Source organism: Eleutherodactylus coqui, chromosome 3 (genome assembly GCF_035609145.1).
Source record: "Eleutherodactylus coqui strain aEleCoq1 chromosome 3, aEleCoq1.hap1, whole genome shotgun sequence".
In the NCBI taxonomy this organism is placed as follows: domain Eukaryota; kingdom Metazoa; phylum Chordata; class Amphibia; order Anura; family Eleutherodactylidae; genus Eleutherodactylus; species Eleutherodactylus coqui.
This window is the reverse complement of record NC_089839.1, coordinates 959,946-982,828: the sequence shown is the minus strand read 5'-3', so window position 1 is coordinate 982,828 and position 22,883 is coordinate 959,946. Positions and strand designations below refer to the sequence as shown.

Genomic DNA, 22,883 nt, shown 5'->3' with positions numbered 1-22,883 from the left:
GGAACCAGTAAAGACATATGGTTTGTGAAAGCACAACTATTCTCTTACTCTTGGTGCACTAGAGCAAGCATCTCAATCAGTCCAATACACCCTTTTCAGCATCATCCCAAACGACTGTCAAGTTCGGCTCTCGGTGGTCCTGCTTGTGCCGTGTCAGCTGAGATGGCCCTTGTAAGAGGTAAGGTGCAGTTGCTGTGGAGGGAGAGAAGAGCGAGCATGCTCAGTTGTAGCAGCCGGATGACAGGACGAGCAGTAGCCCGAGTCCGCCGATGGCGGTGCTTTAACAAGGAGTGATCCCATCGCTGCAGAGGTCGAGTGCAGAAAGGATCAACCCTAAAACGGGGACGTAAGTAGTGACTTTCCGTAAACATGGGCAGGACTACAGTGTTCTGGCCCATAATAACATACTATGCTATGCCGAAAAAAGAGAATGCCCATCCAGTTCAGCCTGTCTCCACCCCCCTTGTTGGTCAAGAGGAAGGCAAAAAAACCCCCAATGAGGCAGAAGCCAGTTAGCCCATTTGGTGGGCGAAAATTTCCTTCCTGACTCCATAATGGCAGTCAGACTAATCCCTGGACCAACCTCTGATAGTTCCTACCTGTCTGTAATCCCCGGATCACCAACCCGCTGGTCACCTAATGTCCATATCCTGTAATATCATAAATAGACATCCAGTCCCTCTTAACCTCCTCTATGGATCCTGCCATCACCACGTCCTCAGGCAGAGAGTTCCACAGTCTCACTGCTCTTACAGTAAAGAACCCCCTTCTATGTTGGTGATGAAACCTGCTTTCCTCTAGACGTAGCGGATGCCCTCTTGTTCCCGTCGCAGTCCTGGGTATAAACAGATCCTGGCAGAGATCCTTGTATCGTCCCCTCATGTATTTATACAGAGTTATTTGGTCGCCCCCTTAGCCGTCTGTTTTCCGGGGTGAATAATCCCAGTTTTGGTGCCTCTCTGGGTATTCCAGTCCCTTCATTCCATGTATTAGTTTAGTTGCCCTTCTTTGTACCCCCTCCAGCACTGTAACATCCTTCCTGAGCCCCGGTGACCAGAACTGTGCGCAGTATTCCATGTGGGGCCTGACAAGTGCCTTATATAGTGGGAGGATATGTCATATGTTCACGGGATGTTACTGCCCTGCATCTCGCAGTGACCTCAGCAGTCACATGACTACAAACTGCCGCATTTTGGGAGCAGGAAGTATATGACACCGTTAATAGAGCAGGGATGCATCAGGACTAGAGATGAGCGAGCGCCCAAACGCTCGGGTCCGCGTTATTCGAGTCGAGCTTTTCGGAAAATTCAAGCGCTCTACTCGAGTAACGGACCCCATTGACTACAATGGGAGACTCGAGCATTTTTGTATGTGGGACGTCGGGTCCCGAGTTTTTTTTTTTTTCTTGGTTCTCGTTCTCTCTCTCCCTCCCCTCCCCCTCCCTCCCCTCCTCCTCTCCCAAAAAATTTGCCATTGGCGCGCTGCAGCCGGGAGGGGCCAAAACAGGAACGTCACAGCGGGTAGGAGCCAAAAACTGGAGCAGGGTCGAACACGGCGTGATGCTCGTTCGAGTAACGAGCACCATTGAGTACGCTAATACTCGGAACGAGCATCAAGCTCGACAGAGTACGTTTGCTCAACTCTAATCCGGACCCTTATCAGTGGGGGTCCGCTACTCGGGTCACCCACTGATCAGCTGATGCTCAGGCCCATTGTGTGTGCAGCTTTGAGGTTAGAGCCAGAAGTTTTAATAGGGAGGCATTACTCCCCTAAATTTCTATGGTAGTGATGCCTTTTATTACACATCCAGCTCCGATCCCAAAGTGGGTGGTCCTGCTCTACTGGACTGACAGCGGGCCCAAAGGTTAGCCGATCAGTGGGGACCCCTGAGCAGTAGAACCCTGCCTATCAAGTATTGATGAGCTACCCTGAGGACAGGTCATCTGTAGTAGAGTCCGGGACATCCCCTTTAAGAGTGTTCGTCTGATCATCGAGCCGTGTAAACATGGCCTTGAACAGCCAACCGCTGGTATTTTGTCAGCTGACTGTGTCTTATACCAACAGAGAGACTCTCGCTTGTCAGCTTTACTTCTCCCCACGGAGACATGTAGCCGACCAGTGACAGCTCTGTGACGACAAACCATCATATTTACATTAATGGTCGCCTCCATATTGGCGATCCTCTGCTGTATGTAAATCAGAGGCGATTGATGTGCTTTATTGATTGGCGCTCTTTACAACGGGTGGATTGTACCACCTGTTGCATCCCTATTCTCATCTGTACAAGGAAAGACTAGAAGCAATGGGATGAAACTGAGAGGGAGGAGACACAGATTAGATATTAGACAGTGAGGGGATCAATGAGTGGAACAGGTTGCCACGGGAAGTGGTGAGTTCTCCTTTAGAGGCCGGACAGACATCTGGGATGATTTAGTGACCCTGCACTGAGTAGGGGGTTGCACCCGATGACCCCAGAGGACCCTTCCATCTCCGTCAGTCTAGTGTCTAGCACTTGTCAGCAATAACCTATTCCCTCCTCTCTATCTATACGCACCATCTATAGAGTCCAATTATTTGCCGTAACGCTAAGCCTTCCCCAGACAGCAGCAGAGCTGCCTCCTGATCTCACACACTATCGAAGCTCTGATCCTGGATCCGGACTCGTTCAGGTGAGAAGACCCTCTTACGTTGGGTATGAAGGGCTTTGGGTCGGCCTCTTCTATGTCGATAGACCCCCTGATCGCCATCTGTACATTGCAGTAAATGCTGCTCTTTGAAGGTTCTCTCTTCTCTGGTGAATAGAGGGGCTCCTCGTTTGGGTCCTGCTCCCCCTTTGATTCCTCAGAATCCCAGAGTGTCTTGTGCTTTGATCTTTCTTTTTCCTTTCGCCTGCTTCTAGTTTTCAGGAAAGCGGGTTCAGCGGCTCTTTACAAGCGGACAGTGAGTATGAGCGCAGGACGATGTCCGTCTTCAACCAGGTCCTGGAAGAGGTGGAGCTCTTGGGCAGGAAGCATCCGCCGGTCTCTCACCTGGTAAGACGTTAGAGGTCCTTGTGAATGACTTCACACATTGCGGGTTTGGTGCCGTAATTCCTCAGTAATGTAGCGTACGATGTAACAGCCCGTCGCTCACAGCCGAGGAGTCGGACCGCCCCTCTTCAAATCTGCAGGCGTCCCCAACTCCAGTCCTCAGCGCCCCCAACAGGTCATGTTTTCAGGATATCCTATGGTAAGACCCCCTGTGGCAATGTCTGAGGCACGGATGATAATGACATCACCTGTGCAACAGAGAGGATATCCTGAAAACATGACCTGTTGGCGGTCCCTGAGGACTGGAGGTGGGCACACTGCCGTAGCGGAATTCATTGCAGTGCAGCGCTAGAACTCCAGGGCGAAGGCCGGGTCAGAAACCGCATCAGAATCCACAATGATTTTGGCCTGGACTTCCTCTGCAATCGATACCAATATCTGCTATAATACCAGCTGATCTCCCCTGCAGACCCCTCCCAGCCGCCGGCAGAGGACACGCCCCACCCGCACCGGGGTGAAAAATAACTACACATTAATCTTTTTTTCCCAACGTCCTAATGTATTGTGTTCAGTGGTTTTTCGCTGCTGTATGTTTTTGTTTTTTTGGTCAATCACCATCCAAGTGTTCCTTGCAGCCAACGCAGCCTCCCCACAGACACTGCTGATAGACGAGCGGGTGACGTGCCTCCAACGCTCTGCACCAGGAAGGAAAGTAGCACAGAGTGTTGGACACGCTGGTGGATGGGGTCACACACCCCTGCCTGGGCAGCCATTGGAGGATGGAGTCTGCACTGTCCGCAAGGAAGACTTGGATGGTGAGGGAACAGCATTTCAGAAAGAATGAACGTTGTAGGAGACCTCGGGGTGAGTTCTGCCCCCTGTTAGTGTGATGGTCAGGGGAAACATCGTCTGCATTAGTAGTGGTACGAGGGACAATGACCGCTCAGCGATATGTTCAGGACCTCCTGCAGCCACATGTGTTCCTCCAGAAGGATAATGCTCGGCCGCACACACAAGGGGGTCACAGGAGCCCCCACAACATTGTCACACCTCCGTGCCCGGTCACCGGATTTATCACCAATAGGACATGTATGGGACCATCTGGGACGCCAACTTCCACAGCCGACGAGTTTACATGATCTGGAGGTTGTTACAGCAGATGTGGAGCGATTTGTGGCAGGATACCATGCAGAACCTGTATACCTCTATACTGGAGGGGTCACCGTTACTAGTGGGGTACCACTGGGGGCAGTACTGGAGGGGTCACCGTTACTGGTGGGGTACCACAGGGGGCAGTATTGGAGGGGTCACCATTACTAGTGGGGTACCACAGGGGGCAGTACTGGAGGGGTCACCATTACTAGTGGGGTACCACTGGGGGCAGTACTGGAGGGGTCACCGTTACTAGCGGGGTACCACAGGGGGCAGTATTGGAGGGGTCACCATTACTAGTGGGGTACCACTGGGGGCAGTACTGGAGGGGTCACCGTTACTGGTGGGATACCACAGGGGGCAGTATTGGAGGGGTCACCGTTACTGGTGGGGTACCACAGGGGGCAGTACTAGAGGGGTCACCGTTACAAGTGGGGTACCACAGGGGGCAGTACTGGAGGGGTCACCGTTACTAGTGGGGTAGCACAGGGGGCTGTATTGGAGGGGTCACCATTACTAGTGGGGTACCACAGGGGGCAGTACTGGAGGGGTCACCGTTACTAGTGGGGTACCACAGGGGGCTGTATTGGAGGGGTCACCATTACTAGTGGGGTACCACAGGGGGCAGTACTGGAGGGGTCACCGTTACTAGTGGGGTACCACAGGGGGCAGTACTGGAGGGGTCACCGTTACTAGTGGGGTACCACAGGGGGCAGTATTGGAGGGGTCACCGTTACTAGTGGGGTACCACAGGGGGCAGTATTGGAGGGGTCACCGTTACTAGTGGGGTACCACTGGGGGCAGTACTGGAGGGGTCACCGTTACAGGTGGGGTACCACAGGGGGCAGTACTGGAGGGGTCACCGTTACTGGTGGGGTACCACAGGGGGCAGTACTGGAGGGGTCACCGTTACTAGTGGGGTACCACAGGGGGCAGTATTGGAGGGGTCACCATTACTAGTGGGGTACCACTGGGGGCAGTACTGGAGGGGTCACCGTTACTAGTGGGGTACCACTGGGGGCAGTATTGGAGGGGTCACCATTACTAGTGGGGTACCACTGGGGGCAGTACTGGAGGGGTCACCGTTACTAGTGGGGTACCACTGGGGGCAGTATTGGGCTCTATTCTTGTTAGTAATAATTATTAATGACCTGGTAGAAGGATTACACAGTAAAATATTAACCGTTTGCAATCCAATTTTGGATTAACGGTTTCCTAGGGGTTTTTCTCTTTCTGCCATTATACAATTGCGCCATCTGCTGGCTAGAGCCAGTACTGCGGTATGTGACATGCTGGAGTGGCCAGTAATATACAGTAAGAATACCCTGCCGGACGTCTTCCGATATCGGAGCTGTACAGCCTTCAATCAGAATCTCTTCAGACGGCAGACAGTGGATTGGAAAGGGTTAATATTTGCTGCTGATACAAAACCATGTAAAGTACTTATTAACACGAGGCCAGAATGTGGGTCCATATGGATGTGTATAAGTTGGGGGGTTCTGCACCCGGGCAGGAAATCCATGTCACCATTACACAGGGAACTACTGCGGACCCCCACATGGAGAAGGACCTGGGGGGTTTATAACTGGAAGCTTAGCTGGAGCACCCAGTGTCAGGCAGCTGCTGCCAAGGCAGATAGGATCATGGGGCATCAGAGGAGGTCTAGGGGCGCATGATGAGACCATTGTTCTTCTCTACAAGTCAGTGGTCCCCCGCGGCGGAATATCGCTGCGTCACATGACCGTGTGTAAAGCGGGCTCCACGGAGTTGTGGATTCGCGGAGCGCTGTGACCTCATGCGGTCTCATCGTGTGGGGGACGCAGCCCCCTCCTTCTGCTGTCATACACTTTAAGCTGGCAGTATGAATTGTTATAGCGCACTATCGCTACAGGAGAGGATTAACCCCTTCCCGCCCCGATGTCACCGTGCGTCACGCTAACAGGAGGCAGAAACAAGGTGCGATGCTCACAGCCCTGGCCGCTCGTATTACCGTCCTGCACTGGAGTGCATCATTGGCGCAGGATGTTGTGCCCCCTAGGGGTAAGCTGCAGACCGCGGCCTCCGAGCAGAAGGCTTTATTCACACGGCGATAGATTTCCACGAAGATCGGACTTGTCACGCTCGTTAAACCTGCGCCTTTTCTGCTCTTGCGGTGTGTTTTGGCGCTAAAGGCTCATCGCTCTGCGTGCGTCTTTTATGCACATTTGCTTCCAAACCACGAGGCGAGTCCCTCTCCCTGCATCCGTAGGAAATAGCCAGGAGCTGCGGCGCCCGTGCCCACTAGCGAAGGTCGTTGGACTAATGACCGTGGCGGTATCAGCGAGATTCAAGATGTCTGATCTTTGTTACTGCGGACGGTGAGCCGCTGCCAGACACGTCTGAGAACTGAGTATTGAATATGTAGCACCCCCCACTGGTCGTGCCTGGTATTGCACCTCAGCCGCATTTAAGTGAATGGAGTTGTTACAATACCACAAAGATGGCCGTGGACGAGTTTGGCGCTATTGTTGTAGAATAAAACCCTGCTCTCTGATTGGCTCCTGAACGTTTTACCCGCAGAAACAGCGCCTCTTGTGGGTTGTGAGGGGTATTGCAGTTGAGCTGTCCGTGGTGCTGTTAGTCAGCTGTTCCTTGCTGTCCACTGATTGACGAGTGTAGCGCCTGCAGCCGTCCGTCTGTTGGTTTATCAGTCTGCACCCGGCTCAGCGCTCCTGCGGTTTCTGCAATACCAGACACGCCCATGGATAAGAGTGGCGCTGTTTCTGCAAGTGGCCGTGTTTTTCTGAATCCCTCAGAGGCTGCAGTAAGTTGGACATCCAAATGATATAATTTATCTTCCCTTGTCCTCCAGCATACCTCGTGCTTGTGTAATGCAGTTATCAGCCTCCTAAAGGTGCCGCTCTCGTTTCAGAGGTATTTCTTCCAGAAGCTCCAATCTACGAGTATAAAGGTAAGTCCTCTGCAGCAGGTACGTGACCATTCTATGTAAATGAGCCGCTCGCATTTCACAGCCGCGTTCTTTATATTTGGGAGAACCAAAATCCTTTTCCACTCGGTGCTGGATGTAGGGAGCGGGGGAGGGAAGGGTCGCTGGATGTGGGGGAGGGGAAGAGGGCCGCTGGGGGAGGGGGAGAGGGTCGCCTGAGATGATTACTGTCATTCCATCTGTAAGCGCGTTGTGCGCCCGAGAGCTGTTAGAGATCACCTCGCGGTTCGCCTGTCAAATCGGCCGTCGCTTTGTAAAGGCGAGAGACGAATGAACCTACAAGCCGTAATGTGGGAAATGACGATTCCTTCCGCCGCGGCTTCTCAGTGGGGACAAATCATTGATTCAGTTTTCTTCCTTTGCTACTTTGTTAAAGGGGTTGTCCAGTTGTGAACTATTGTGACCTATCATCAGTAGTAGATCGGCGGGGGTCCATTACTAGGGGCCCCAACCAATCAGCTGTTCACTGGGGCAATGCGCTCCTGCACCAAGGAAGCAAACGGCTGCATTCTCTCTGCAGTGGCCAAGCTTGGTATTGTAGGTCTCATTGGAAGGAATGGGAATTTGGCCTGCAATATCAAGCCTGGCCACTACAGAGAGAACAGAGCTGTCTGCCTCCTGCACTAACCCAGTGAGCAGTCGATTGGTGGAGTTTCCTGGGCAGCAGAAGCGCACCGATCTACTATTGATCTGTTCTGAAAGTAGGCCACAATAGTTAACAACTGGACAACCCCTTTAATAAAATAGCCGGACATAAATGCTGCCAATCCTGCTCCTAATGGTCAGCGCCCTGCAGAGGGACCCCCGTTACTGCTCTGACCCAATACCCCTAAGTAACACCTGTTTGAGTGTAGCTCCGTCCATGTTAAAGGGGTTTACTCTTTCGCCCCTTCTGCCTCCTGTCAGCTCTCCGCGCCTCCTAGCAGTCATGTTCCTTCTAAGCATGTGACCGCTGCGCCTAATCCCACGCCTTGTGTTTATGCCGCTAAAGCCAGTGATTGACCGCAGCGCTCCAATGCTTAGGCGGCACATGGCAGTGGGGAATGAAAGGTGGTAAGACTCTCGTCCGGGGTTTTTATTTTACAGAATTCCCCATAATCTCAAAAAAAAACCTGCTGGACCTCCCCTTTAAGCTGCCATACACGGTAGGTTAATGCCAGTTTGGCTCCCCTTCCATTGTGTATGGGGGTCTCCCAGTGCACCTCCGTAGTGGGGATCGGACAGATGGCTTACAACATGCCTGATCTTTCTGCTCTCGGGGAAGAACATGTCGGACCGCCAGTGTGCACAGGGGGGTCGGAGCAGATTGCATTTAGCAGACGGCAATGTAACCTGCCTGGCCACCTTTAGGACAGCCATCAGGAGATGCTGTAGGACGGCCACGGTCAGATGGCAGGAGCAGCTTATGGGGGGGGAGGGGGGGAGAAACATGAAATTGAAATTTGCACTGCATGGTATATAAACATTGTTGTCCTGCACTCGCCCCATCCCCCGCAGCGGTCCCGTCGCTCACTGCTTCCAGTACAGGGTGACGGCTGCAGCCAATTACATTAGGCGGTGCGTACAGCTGGCCGTTGGGTGCAGCGGTCACGTTGGGGCGGCATCGCTGGAGCTACGGCGGACCATCAGACGAGGAGCTGGCAGGGGATGGGGTGGGGCAAATATAACACATGAGCAGATTCCAATTAAATTTTTTTTGCCAGACTGCCCCTTTAAGTGTCTGACCGCTTCCTTACCTGACCCCTCGGCACCTTCTCTGGGTGTTTAAACTTTGGTCAGGGGAGTTGGCATTCTGAGCACAATTGACTTCATTTTTCAAAAACCTCTCCCTGTGAGAGCGCCCGTGTCGCCCATAACGACCAATCAGAGCGCCGCTCTCCTCCAGCCAATGGCTGAACACCTCTCATCCCGACTCCGCAAGCATTTACAAGGGACGCCTATTGCTCAAAACCCTGCGGGAGCGCAGAAGGCGATAATCGGCCCGTGTAAAAGGGCCTTACGGCTTGACTGCATCTACTGGTTGTCCGTGCCCCTTTTGTGTGTAGCGGCAGCTATCCATGACGTTATGATGTGTACACGCCGGTCACCCACTACGTTATGATGTGTACACGCCGGTCACCCACTACGTTATGATGTGTACACGCCGGTCACCCACTACGTTATGATGTGTACACGCCGGTCACCCACTACGTTATGATGTGTACACGCCGGTCACCCACTACGTTATGATGTGTACACGCCGGTCACCCACTACGTTATGATGTGTACACGCCGGTCACCCACTACGTTATGATGTGTACACGCCGGTCACCCACTAACCGCCTTCTCTTCTTTATTTCGGATTAGCTGGCTCTGTCTCCATCGCCACGCAATCCTACCGAGCCAATAGCTGTGCAGAGCAACCAGCAGATGGCGCTGAAGGTGGAAGGGGTGGTTCAGCACGGCTCTAAACCAGGACTGTTCCGTAAGATCCAGTCTGTGTGCCTCAGCGTCTCCTCCACACTGCAGAGCAAACCAGGACAAGACTATAAGGTGAGGTGTAACTGCGTTCAGGGCTGTTAGTGGTATGCTCAGGTCACCAAGATCTCGCCCCTCCGGACCCCCACTTTCCCGCTGTCTGAAGTGTCTATGATGCTTAAGTAAGTGCTGCATACCAGGCACAGTGACGTACACTTCATAGTGGCTGTGTTCGGTATTGCAGCTCAGTCCTGTTTTCTTGAATGAGTCTTAGGCCACCTTACTGATGAACATATCATCATATGCCAAGGCGCTCACCAAGACCCTCATTGATCTGATCCTGAAACCCTGAAGGCTCATCGGTATCTTGGTTCTGGAAAAGACTTTAAGCCTTACTCTTCAGAATAAGCTGCCGTGTGTACATGAGGTATAACACTAGATCTGGCCATTATATGACTTGCAGTTCTCACCAGTCTTCCCTCTGCCGCTTGTATATCTGATTGTTCAGTTCTCTCTGAGCCAATGGGAGGAGGTACCTGTTATGTCAGCAGATTCGGCTCCCTAACTCTTTATAGGACACACAGAGGAATGACATCAGCCTGGAGGACATTATGCAGCAGTACTGAGCAGTGTAGATGTGATTCCAGGATAAGACAGCACCTTCTTCCCTTCCTGTAATCCAGCTGTTACTGCAGGCAATGGACAGTAAATTAGAAGGAAGGGAGCCCCCTAGTGGCAGTATTTTACAGGGTTATTTCAGCACAAAAACATCACTTTTGCTAGTTATCACATTGGTGCAGTGACCATTTAAAGGGACATACATTTACTTCCCATGGTGCATTTCAGTCAGCTGTCTGGTGGTTTATGCTTAACAGAGCAATACAAAGAACAAAGGCTGCTGTTAGATTAGAAGTCCCACACGCGGGTCTCGGATCGCGCGCGGGTCTCGGCTCGTGCGCGGGTCTCGGATCACACGCGGGTCTCGGATCACGCGCTAGCTGCATTAAAGGGAACCTGTCTATAAACCAAGTGATGGTGCTGTTTGGTCGGATGCCGGGGCTTGTATCTTTATAATCGGCTGCTCCCACGGTGTCTGCTGGTGAAGTCCATGCAGTCTGTGTTGCAGATTCTGCGCACGCTCTCATAGGAGTGCAGAAGAGCGTTTTCATGATGGGACGGGTTGCGGTCATGATGACTTTCTCAGAGCCGTCTCTCGCACAGACTGGATTCTCAAGCTACTTTAACATGACTCCAGTTAAGTGACTTTTTTTCATCTTAAAGGGATTGTACCCGGATAGAGTTATCGGATATCCATAGCGGAGGGCGCACCACAAATTAGTTTCATTGGGAGAGTTCAAGCATTCTGCAATCCCTTGTGCTTCCACTGAGATGCCTGGAGCAGCAGTGCACATGTGGGCCTTTTGGGATCCCCGTTCTTGGGATCGCTGGGGATTCCAGTGCTCAGCCCCCTATTGATCAGAAGGCTATCCCCCTTTCTATCTTGGCACAACCCCTTTAGGGCCATATTTAGACACCATAAAAACAGCCAAATACTTAGTACCAACATGGGGTCTGGATGAAGCAAGGGAGTGTTTCCTAAAGGTGTTGTATGGGGAGGTGTCATTGCTCTTGTCCTGACCGGATCTCATCCTGATATTCCCGGTCACGGCCGCCATTCACTTTTGCGACGGTTGCAAATCTCATCAATGTTGTGACTTTGCAGCGGCTTCGTTTTGCCTGGTTTTTGGATTGCGTCACCGTTGTCTCGTAGAGCGTCATCACCCGCCCCAGCATTCCCATACTGATTTTCTATGTGGCTCAGTCTCTGGGCCGCCGCTGTGAAGAGTCATTTTACATTCATGTATACAGAAGGCCACAGATTACTGGCCTTTATAGAAGCCTCAGAGCAAGACCTCACGCAGCATTTCATCTCCAAGCAGCACACTGCTGCCGGCTGGCCCCGCTCTGATGCCAAGGGACGTGTCTTGGCGCGGTATTAACTGGTGAAGTCTTGGCGCGGCTGTCACAAATTGTTATCCGACAACTCTTATTTTATAAAACTGACTCTCGCCAGGATTGCTACAGTCGTGTAAGGGTTAATGGAAGGGGAAATAGCAGAGCTGTCCTAGTGCAGGTTACTGGCTGCATGACTAGGGATACTTCCACATAAATACTTGTTTCCCGCAGTTGTTTTACTAACGCTTTAGCCTTCGTCAGTCTGCAAGAAAAAGAGCTAACTGATGTAACCAGAGTGTGACAAGCGCAGTCAGCTACGCCGTTCCATACAAAACTAAACGGTACCAAAAAAAGTATTTCTCGGCCGTGGCTTTGGGGGACACAAGACCATGGGTATAGAAGCTGCCACTAGGAGGCAACACTAAGCAGCGTGTACCCCTCCTGCGTCCACTAAGTTAAAGCCATTTTAGCTTGGTGTCAGTAGGTGGATGACCTCCTGCCTTGCAGGTCTGGCTATGTCTTCAGTTAGGATTATCTTTCCCCCTTTTTGGAGCAGGAATGCCGGGTTACCCCACTGATGCATTGGGGAACCTCTAACCTCTGTTGGTCTCCCTGCCTCCAGAAGAAAAGGTGTTACAGAAGAGCCTTAACTCATCTGTGACCCGCCAGCTTAGGATCCCCTCTGATCTCACACCTTCCAGCCAAAGTGCTCCCTGCTTCACCGACACAAGAGGATTCCTACTGGACCTCAGGTGCCAGTTACCCTCTTAGCTGGATGGAGTATTCTTCCCCTCTCACTGGTATGATCCTCACTAATAAATACTCTTCCCCATTCTCAGTTTCACCTTTCTTGGTTTCGAGCCGGTGTAAAGTCTCCCAGCACCCTCGCTCTGCCGCTGTTCCACACATGGCCCTCATTCTCAACAGCCAGGCGGTTCTCTTTAGCCTTTGCCCCCTCTGCTACTGTTTACTCCAGCCCCACCCCAAGCGCACATTTTACTGCACGTTGGGCTGAGAGGGTTTGTCCTTCTCAGGGTCTCCACTACTAGGATAGCTTCCTGGTCTGCAGCCATTGACCACTTGGGGGTTGAGGTGAATCTTGCTCCCCCAACTTGATGGGCTCTGTCTTTCCCTTCCCCTCGGGGGGAGAGACTTCTGTTTTATAGCCACAGATGTCACCCGAGGATGGGACTTCCTATCTTGTGTTTCCCAGACAGTTTGCTGTTCTTTCCTTGGCCAGGAGCCAGTGGCTGGGTGAGTCTTCCGGCTCCCGGTATAAGGTCAAGCTCCTGCTCTTAGGCGAAAGGACTTCATTCTCTCAACTGGATACCTTAATCCCAAGCTTTTTTCCCATGAGCAGCCATTGGACCAAAAGTCAGCCCCACCTCCTGCATGCCCCTTTTTCAGGGCCAGTCATTGGTTTTTCGGCCTCTTCCTCTCCTCATCGCCTTCTGAGGCATCTGGAGGATCATTATTAGAGATGAGCGAGCATACCCGCTAAGGCAAACTACTCGAGTGAGTAGTGCCTTATGCAAGAACCTGCCCGCTCGTCCCTAAAGATTCGGGTGCCGGCGGGGGAGAGCGGTGAGTTGCGGGGGGGAGCGGGTGAGAGAGATCTGCTTCAGTGTGGTGTCCTGTCAGGCGCTCCGCCTTAAGGACTTGCAGATACTGCTCAACAACTTTCACAGCAAGGAAAGTACACTCTCAAAGAATAATAAACTCTGCATGCACTTGTGTGTAGTGGACTTCTGTCTGCTTGTATAGAGCTTGTTGACCATTAGACATGCCCTTGTGTTGCAGTCAGAGATTTCACCCAATTAAATGTTTGAGTCGGGGCGCATTATTGGAATGCGAGTAGCTGGATGGTTGTATCGACTAATTGCCCACCACCTGGGCCATTCTGACCAGACTGTTAGAAGGTGTTGTGGTGAGTGGGTGACCGGGCTCAGGCCATGGTCAACAGACCACAAGTAGAGGGGATCAACTGATCGTCCAACAAGCACCAGCAGCTCCAACTGTGCCCGTCATCCAGAGACACATGGCACCATTGTTACACCCCTGTGCCAGTCAGAACCATGTGCAGATGCTTGGCTAAAGGACATTTGGTCTCATAGCCCCCATTACATTGACTGCCACACATACCCGCACCTCGGTTTGGGGTGGTGTCATGAACAACATAATTAGACTGCTACAGAGTGGACCCAGGTTATCTGCAGCAGTGAGTGCTGTGTTTATGGCTGGAGGCTGCAAGGTGAGCGCCTCGATCCTTCCCCCTGGTGATGTGATGGTCGGGGGGGCATCGCATACAGCCATGACAGTCTGTCACCTTATTTGCCATTCTTAGGAATGATTAAGCTCCCCTTCGGCCGCTATAAGATCTGACTGTTTAGTAATTCTGTAGGACTTTCTGTTCTCTTCATTTTATTGTTTTTAGCGGGTTAGTACTATGAAAATGAATTAAAACTAATTTTGTTAGCACTTCTTCTCTTCTGTTCCTGTTTAGTTGCCAGCGGAGGCTGCGAGGAGCGAGATAGAGCAGCAGGTCGAACCCCACAATGATTACTTCAGCACCCAATTCCTCTTAAACCTGGCTGTGCTTGGAACGCACCAGATCACCGTGGAAGCGTCTGTCGTGGACTCCAACGGCATTCTATGGAAGACTGGCCCTAAGACCACCATTTTCGCCAAGTCCTTGGAAGACCCTTACACTCAGCAAGTACGACTACAGCAACAGCCCCAGGTCCAGCAGCCTGCGCAGCCGCAGCGGAACGCCTACTCGCGGTTTTAGCATTGCAGCAGATGAGAAGGTTTCGTGCCGCTGATTGGAGTATTTTTCTCTCAGTTGTAGGAAAATGTTTTTCTATAAAATATTTGCATAATCCAGCTGTGCGTTTGTGTTCTGTAGAAGGTAGCGTGAGGCGCTTACAATGTGGAGATCTGTGGAAACACTTACACAATGTTGGGAAGGGTCGCTGCGCTCACCGCCTTATCTCTGCTGTGGGAGCAAAGCACGCATGTAGAGGCCTTGCCAGAAGAGGGATAGGCACTAGAGATGAGCGAGCGTACTCGGATAAGCACTACTCGCTCGAGTAATTGGCTGTATCCGAGTATCGCTGTGCTCGTCCCTGAAGATTCGGGTGCCGCTGCGGCTGACAGGTGAGTCGCAGCGGGGAGCAGGGGAGAGCGGGCGGGAGAGAGGGAGAGAAAGATCTCCCCTCCGTTCCTCCCCGCTCTCCCCTGCAGCTCCCCGCTCCGTGCCGGCACCCGAATCTTCAGGGACGAGCACAGCGATACTCGGATAAAGCCAATTACTCGAGCGAGTAGTGCTTATCCGAGTACGCTCGCTCATCTCTAATAGGCACACCATCGTCCTCATCACCTCGTCGGGGTGCGGCGCTGCCTCCTGCAACCCTCTGTACATCCATGGGATGGGTAAAGGACTCTGCTCCATCTTCCACAGTTCCCTGAAAGGCTTGAGGAAAATTGCAGGAAACCTGTGGAATTTCTTCAAAGCAACCCCCAGTCCTGCGACAAATCTTGTTAATTCGCGCCCTACAGACACTGGACCACATGTAGGGTGCATGTCAGGAAGGGGTTAATATGGAATACCAGGCATCTACTTGGGCGAAATAGGACAATTCCACATCCTATATTCCTGCCCGTTATGAAACAAAACCCACCCGGTAATAAAACCATTTACATGGGCGATTCTGCTCTCATAGCATCGCTACGCCACAGAACAGTTGCAGCTTGTCCTATTTTTGTGCGAGTCTTGCAGGACAGGACTGACAGTGTACCGCTGCGCAGCACATGAACGTGGAGGTACAACTGGGGCTACATTCAAAAACCCCTCGCAATGCTTCTGTGAAATTGCGCCTCGCAGGCGCTCGTTTCCCGCACAGCAGAGGATCGTAAATCTTTCCTATTAACAGGAAACCTCGCACAGCATGCAAGTTGGAAGCCACAGGCGAGGCGTTGGGAGTGTGAACTAGCCCTTTTAGACGGTCACCGAATGGGCATCTGGTTCAGCACAAGTCTGTTCGCTGCAGAGCGTTCTGCCGGTGTGTCACAAGTCCACAAGAATTTGCAGGATGTCCTTAAAGGGGTTCTCTCAGAAAAATTAAATTTATACTTTATGCCTTATGGGGCCGTTTACCGGGAAGCTGCTGCTCTTCTGTCCCTCCAGCAGCCGTCCAATCGCAGAGCAGAAGCTTGCAAAGTTCCAGCTTCCGCCTCTGTTCCGACCCCTGCTGGATGGCGAGTCCTACCCTGCCCCCCCCCGGGGTAAGCGGTAGACCTGGCTGCATCTAGCTCATGCCTCCCTCTTTCCTGCACGCTTGACTCTCCAAGGTCGATGAGAGCGCTGGCGCCCCTGGGAGATGACCCCTTACACGGCAGATAAACAAGGGAGGAAGTCCAACGGGGCGGGGTGCGCTTGCTTTGTTCTTTCCGCAGGTTAGCCTCTACAGGGGAGGATATTTTTTGACAGATTCCCTTTAATCCGCAGCAGAATTGACTCTTGCAGCTGTAAAATGGGTTTTAGATGTGGCATTCAGGCTCCAGCAGGAGAACACAAATGTCCTTGCAGCCCGGGTGACAGTCCCGTTGTGTGGAGATCTCCTTTTACAGGGGGCACAAACTGCCATATATTTAGACTGGGGATTTTAACCCTTAAAATACAAGGGCACACCCAAATCCACCCCCTTTAGGTGCGTGCTTGGCCACGGTGGGATTTCTAGTACAGATGGGCACTATGTGAAAGCGGCCTTAAGGGGACCCAAGTAAATATGTCCGACAAAGAGGCAGATGCATGTAGATCAGGTGGGTGGTCCATAGACACGCAGTCCGGTATTGATGGAAAAGATGAGGCTCTTGTGTCTACACTAGGGCAGCATGTACTTATGGGCTCCCCTCAGAATTGGGCTCAAGAGACGGCAAGACTCCTTCACGGATGCATCCTAGCCGCCCAGCGCCAATTCATGTACAGAATAATCCAAAGCAAAGAGGAAGGTGACTGAGGAAAGTCCTCAGCTGGATTTATTATGTACCATATATCAGTAAAACTTAGGCCCGAAACGCGGCCCCCAGGACCTTGGTCACCGAGGATTGATCACACTGGTCCTGCTTGAACCAAAACACGTCCAAAGTTTTACTGATATACGGCATGTAATAAATACGGCTACAAACTTTCCTGACCATCAGCTTCCACTTCGCTTTGGATGATGCTGTAGCAGAGTTAGGTGAACATAGAACAGTGGTTCCCAAAGGCCAGTCCTCAGGGACCCCCACAGGGCATGTGTTCTGGATATTCTATAGTAAGTACAGCTGAGGCACCGACAATAACTACATCACCTGTGCAACAGTGAGGAGATCCAGAAAACAACCTGTGGGGTCCCTGAGGACCAAGAGGGTGAGCGGTCTGCAAATCATGTCCTGTGAGGAACGGTTAAAGGATCTGAGAATGTTTAGCAGAAGAGAAGGCTGAGAGGAGACTTAATAGCGGTCTACAAATATCTGAAGGCCTGTCACAGTGCAGAGGGATCAGCCCTATTCTCATCTGTACAAGGAAAGACTAGAAGCAATGGGATGAAACAAAGGGAGGAGACACAGATTAGATATTAGACAGTGAGGGGGATCAATGAGTGGAGTAGGTTGCCACGGGAGGTGGGGAGTTCTCCTACAATGGAAGTCTTCAGAGGCCGGACAGACATCTGTCTGGGATGATTTAGTGAATCCTGCACTGAGCAGGGGGTTGGACCCGATGACCCCGGAGGACCTGATGACCCTGGAGGTCCCTTCCAACTCTGCCATTCTATAAGTTTGGAACATGCTGCTATAGAAGGTAATGATTACACTGTCCTCCCAGCAAGCAGAGATGGTAAAGCTGCAGTCCCACGGGGCATAAATCTCGTGGAATGTGCACAGTGGGACCACACAGAAATTCAGTGAGATTTCCACGGCAGAAAGGCAGTTTCAAAACCCATCCTGTGCGAGCGAGAAGAGAGTCTGCAGCGGAAACGGCAATAAAATGGACATGCCGTGGCTTTGGATTTCGCGTGACATGTCATTTTCAGCACGACTTGGCCGCAGTGTGTGGACGAGAGATTTACAAATCTCATCCACGTTGCTGCTTAGGCTCGAGTTTAAGATTGGCGGCGGAATGTCAGCTGGGCCGATGGCTTACGGGACTGATGGCAGAAAACCATGAAAGAGAAAGCAGGGAGAAATCTCAGTATCCAGCTGGTGCCTGATAAGTATCAAACAGGAGGCGACACTGCATGGAGACCTTTAGGTGAGGGCAGGGAAGCATGTTTGTACCAGCGTAGCCCTTTAAAACGCGTCTGTTAGATGCACTTTCTATCATCAGTGCATGTAGGCTGCTTTACACGGCCGAGACACAAATCTCACACACGAGCGATGGGGGAATAAAATGGCAGCTTATCCTATATTTTTGCGTTCTTTGGAACGCATCGGCCATTGTTTCCAGTGAGAGTGATGTGAGGTTTCCCAGACGTAGCTGAGAGCCGCACTGGAGGATCGCTGCTTCACAGAAGGAAGCAGAGGCTTTTTGACGGAAACCCCCTAATTGGCAGGTAAAGCGCACGTTGGCCCGTGTGGAGGGAGCCTAAAGTAAGCTTGTTTTAACCCATTTAGGACCAGCCACTGTATATATACACGGCGGCTGGTCCTGGGCTTAGAGGACCACCGATAGTAAAAATACGAACAGTGTGCAAAAAATCAGGCCAGCGCTTCCAGAGTAGACAGGTAAATCATTATGAACATACTGATTAGATCATGCCGCACAGTGAACATCCTGCTTGTGGGGTCCTCACTCCCACCCCTTATCCGGATTGTCTTATATGTACTGTGCCTCTCATTCCCTGGTGTCCTGCTGGGCCAGTCAGCCAGAGAGCCGCTCAAAAAAGTCCGTGTAAAGAAAAAATGGATCCGCGCTCCGAGAACTGACCCTTCTAACAAGTTTATTTACACAACGCGTTTCGTCCCTCCGTGGGGACTTTTTCAAGTGTAACAATACATTAAAACAGTATTTCTAATAAAACACACCTACCTTGTCCTCATGCGGTCTGCTCCATCCTGTGCCTCGTCCTGCGGCGTCACGCCCCCTCTGTGCGTGTCACATGGTGTCTGACGTCACATGATCGGGCGCTGCTCCTTATGTGGGGGGGAGTGTGGTAAACACATCAGGAATAGAAGTGTTACTGCCTGCACTTCTATTGGTACTGCTCTATGGTTAAAACATTCCATTTGGCTGTCGTTACCATTAAGTCTAATGTGCACTATTATCATTGCCTCATCAGAAATACCTTAAAAGGTTTACATAACTTAATCTAAAAACTATATATAGGGTTTACTATAAATTTCATAATCATTAATATTAAATATCATTAAAAATGACAATAATTGTATTGCTATTATATTCTGATATGTGAATATCAGAGGGGGCGTGACGCCGCAGGACGAGGCACAGGACGGAGCAGACCGCATGAGGAGAAGGTAGGTGTGTTTTATTAGAAATACTGTTTTAATGTATTGTTACACTTGAAAAAGTCCCCACGGAGGGACGAAACGCGTTGTGTAAATAAACTTGTTAGAAGGGTCAGTTCTCGGAGCGCGGATCCATTTTTTCTTTACACGGATAGTAAAAATACGGCGGTGCTTTAAGTCTCCTGCTCTGCAATCAGTCAGAGGCAGGAACTGGTTATCAGCGGTTAGTGACAGCTGACAACCCGGAGCAGAAGGCAGGAGGGGGGGGGGGGGGGTTGTCATGTGACCTCCCGGGATTCCCTGCTACTGCAGAGCTGGAGGGTCAGACTTAGACCCTGGCAGCTCTGCAGGTGACTAATGTCACTAGAGGGGTTGCTTTCCCCTATAATTAGGGCTCCTATGGACGCCCCAGCTATAGTGGAAAGTGTCAAATAAAGTAAAAAAAAAATAAAATATGTGAATGTCCCCCAGAGGTCTTATATGACGTCATGGGGGACATAGATGGTAAAAAACATAATTACAAACATCACTAAGACAAAACAACAGAACAACAATACATACATAAGAAAGAGAATAACACAAAGCAGACGCCAACAAAAACCGTCGCCGTACGCGCCCTGTAAACCAAAACCACACATACTATATATCAAAACGTCCGAAACAAATAGAGGAACCCATCCCCATACTTTATTTTAGTGTAAATATAAAAATAATTTTAAAAAAAACTATAAATGTTAAAAAAAATCATTTTTTAGTATTTTACCTCCAATAAAACTAAAAAACGGGAAAAAAAGTCAGTAAAAAATATTAAAAAAATAGTCCTATATGTCACGGAAAAAAAAACGCAGCAAAAATAATTTTGGTAGCTAAAGAAAAAAAAATGGAGCAGTAAAACCGCCACATGGGTAAAATCCCTAAAAAGTGTCTGGTCCTTAAAGGGGTTGTCCCGCGCCGAAACGGTTTTTTTTTTTTTTCAATAGGCCCCCCGGTCGGCGCGAGACAAACACAAGGGATGGGTTAAAAAAAAACAAAAAAAAACAAACAGTTTAGTACTTACCCGAATCCCCGCTCTGCGGCGACTTCTTTCTTCCTACTTCTTCCTTCACCAAGATGGCCGCCGGGATCTTCACCCACGATGCACCGCGGGTCTTCTCCCATGGTGCACCGTGGGCTCTGTGCGGTCCATTGCCGATTCCAGCCTCCTGATTGGCTGGAATCGGCACACGTGACGGGGCGGAGCTACGAGGACCAGCTCTCCGGCACGAGCGGCCCCATTCACCAGGGAGAAGACCGGACTGCACAAGCGCGTCTAATCGGGCGATTAGACGCTGAAATTAGACGGCACCATGGAGACGAGGACGCCAGCAACGGAGCAGGTAAGTGAATAACTTCTGTATGGCTCATAATTAAAGGGGTTGTCCCGCGAAACAAAGTTGGGGTATACACTTCTGTATGGCCATGTTAATGCACTTTGTAATGTACATCATGCATTAATTATGAGCCATACAGAAGTTATTCACTTACCTGCTCCGTTGCTGGCGTCCTCGTCTCCATGGTGCCGTCTAATTTTCAGCGTCTAATCACCCGATTAGACGCGCTTGCGCAGTCCGGTCTTCTCCGTGTTGAATGGGGCCGCTCGTGCTGGAGAGCTGGTCCTCGTAGCTCCGCCCCGTCACGTGTGCTGATTCCAGCCAATCAGGAGGCTGGAATCGGCAATGGACCGCATGGTGCACCGTGGGTGAAGATCCCGGCGGCCATCTTACTTAGGTAAGTCAGAAGTCACCGGAGCGCGGGGATTCGGGTAAGTACTGGCCGTTTTTTTTTTTTATTCCTGCATTGGGTTTGTCTCGCGCCGAACGGGGGGGCTATTGAAAAAAAAAACCCCTGTTTTGGCGCGGGACAACCCCTTTAATGCACGATGTATATTACAAAGTGCATTAATATGGCCATACAGGAGTGCTGAACCCCACTTGCTTTCGCGGGACAACCCCTTTAAGGTACAAAACGACCTGGTCCTTAAGGGGTTAAGAGTGGGTTCTCTCATCAGACTTCTTCAGAAATCACAGCATAAAAAAGGGATTCCTTTATTTCCAACCAAGCGGCAGAAGGACAGATGATAAAAGGTGCGGCTCCGGTCCACTCCAATAAGAAGCGCTCAGCAAGTCTGACTTCACACACACCGCCTCAACTACAATCTGGAAGCAGCCCCCCCAAAGTCAGGGTCTGGGGCGGCAGTGAATTAACCAACTTCACTCTAAAGCCCTGAAACAGAGTGTAGCTTCTGCGACGAGCGCGCTGCTATGGAGTAGGACGACGGGGCTTGTTTAAAAATGTCAAATACAGAGGGGAGCCTAAAATGAGCTGGAGGTAATGACTACAACCTCGTAGCCCGAGGGGGGGGGGGGGAGGTTCTCGCTGATCGCACCGTCAGGCAGTGCGCCCTAGGGGATCTGTGCAGGAGTTTTGGAGAAACATACATTAGCAGCAGCTAAAGGTCCGTCACACGGTGCAGCGGCCGCAGCAGCTCATCTCCACTCACTTTCATTAGTATCGGCTTGGCAAAAAGAGATCCGTTTCAGGGGGGGCGTGGCTTAGCAGCCAAGAAGAGTCGGCGCAGATCCCCATCTCTCCCGCTATTAAGAAATAAAATAGTATTAAGGTATTTTACACAGCAGCAAAACCCACCATCAAAGATCACCATAACCTTTACTGACCTGGTGGGTGTCCGCATAGCCGCATTCCAGAGCGCCTGACAATCACTACCAGCGGCCCGCACCAGGGACAGGAGGCATCCCATCCCGCATCCCACCTGTCACTCTGGTCCTCCTACAATAGCCAGCATCCCTCGAGCTCCCCCGCATACCTCTCCGGGCTGAGCGCTGCTTCTCCTCTCCAGCGCTGAGGCGACAGAGCCTTCTTCATAGCACCTGAAGATCCTGCTGTGTCGGGGCTCCCGCCCGCAGCTCCGCTGACAGCTCCGGAGCACCAGGGACAGGAGGCATCCCATCCCGCATCCCACCTGTCACTCTGGTCCTCCTGCAATAGCCAGCATCCCTCAAGCTCCCCCGCATACCTCTCCGGGCTGAGCGCTGCTTCTCCTCTCCAGCGCTGAGGCGACAGAGCCTTCTTCATAGCACCTGAAGATCCTGCTGTGTCGGGGCTCCCGCCCGCGGCACCGCTGACAGCCGACACTACAGAGAGGACTCCTCTGCGCTGAGAATCACATCTGGAAGGCAACTTCAGGAACACCGAGGTCCGCAGTGAGTATTACTCTGCCTCCCCCACTCACTAGAGATCATTTCAGCCGCTTAGGACACCACACAGTACGGGGTGAGTGGGCTCCCTGAGCACGAGGCACCCGCCATCTTAAAGCAGGACACTATCCAGCAGGATCCCCCCCCCCCCCCCTTATTATAGCCCTTCTCTCTCCTGCAAACAGAGAACTTGATAAATTCCATCAGGAATTGAAAATCCCAGGACCATGAGGGAGCCGTATCCCAGGAACTATTACTTAATTCCCTGATCTCACACCTCTCTGCTGCCACCTGGTGGCTAAACGCTATTATACCACATCTGTTCTAATATATTCCAATATAACCTCACTTGCTGCAATCCACATCTGCAGACCCCATCCAGCTGGTTCTAACAAATCAATAGATTACGGACGTATTTCACTGGAGGCAAACAACCAACCAATTTATTTCTGGATCATCTACAAGCCATAAACCCGAACCAGCAACATATTCCAGTCACCTCAGTCCAAAAACCTCTAAAACTACTTCAGGCGACATTCGGCC

The 22,883-nt window shown here is 51.3% G+C and overlaps 1 protein-coding gene across 2 annotated transcripts in view; it reads left to right on the top strand.

Moving 5' to 3' along the window:
* INTS7 (integrator complex subunit 7) overlaps positions 1–14,463 on the top strand; it is a 56,012-nt gene extending 41,549 nt beyond the window's left edge. The window contains exons 16-20 of one of the 2 annotated variants that reach the window (XM_066595039.1): positions 2,601–2,669; positions 2,900–3,032; positions 7,033–7,131; positions 9,514–9,699; positions 14,084–14,463. In XM_066595039.1, the coding sequence (XP_066451136.1) occupies positions 2,601–2,669; positions 2,900–3,032; positions 7,033–7,131; positions 9,514–9,699; positions 14,084–14,368 (772 nt within the window). In that variant the 3' untranslated portion in view covers positions 14,369–14,463. Of the gene's footprint in view, positions 1–99; positions 2,670–2,899; positions 3,033–7,032; positions 7,132–9,513; positions 9,700–14,083 lie in introns of those variants that run through there. The other variant, XM_066595040.1, reaches the window with a different exon arrangement.
* Positions 14,464–22,883: the final 8,420 nt, after the last annotated feature.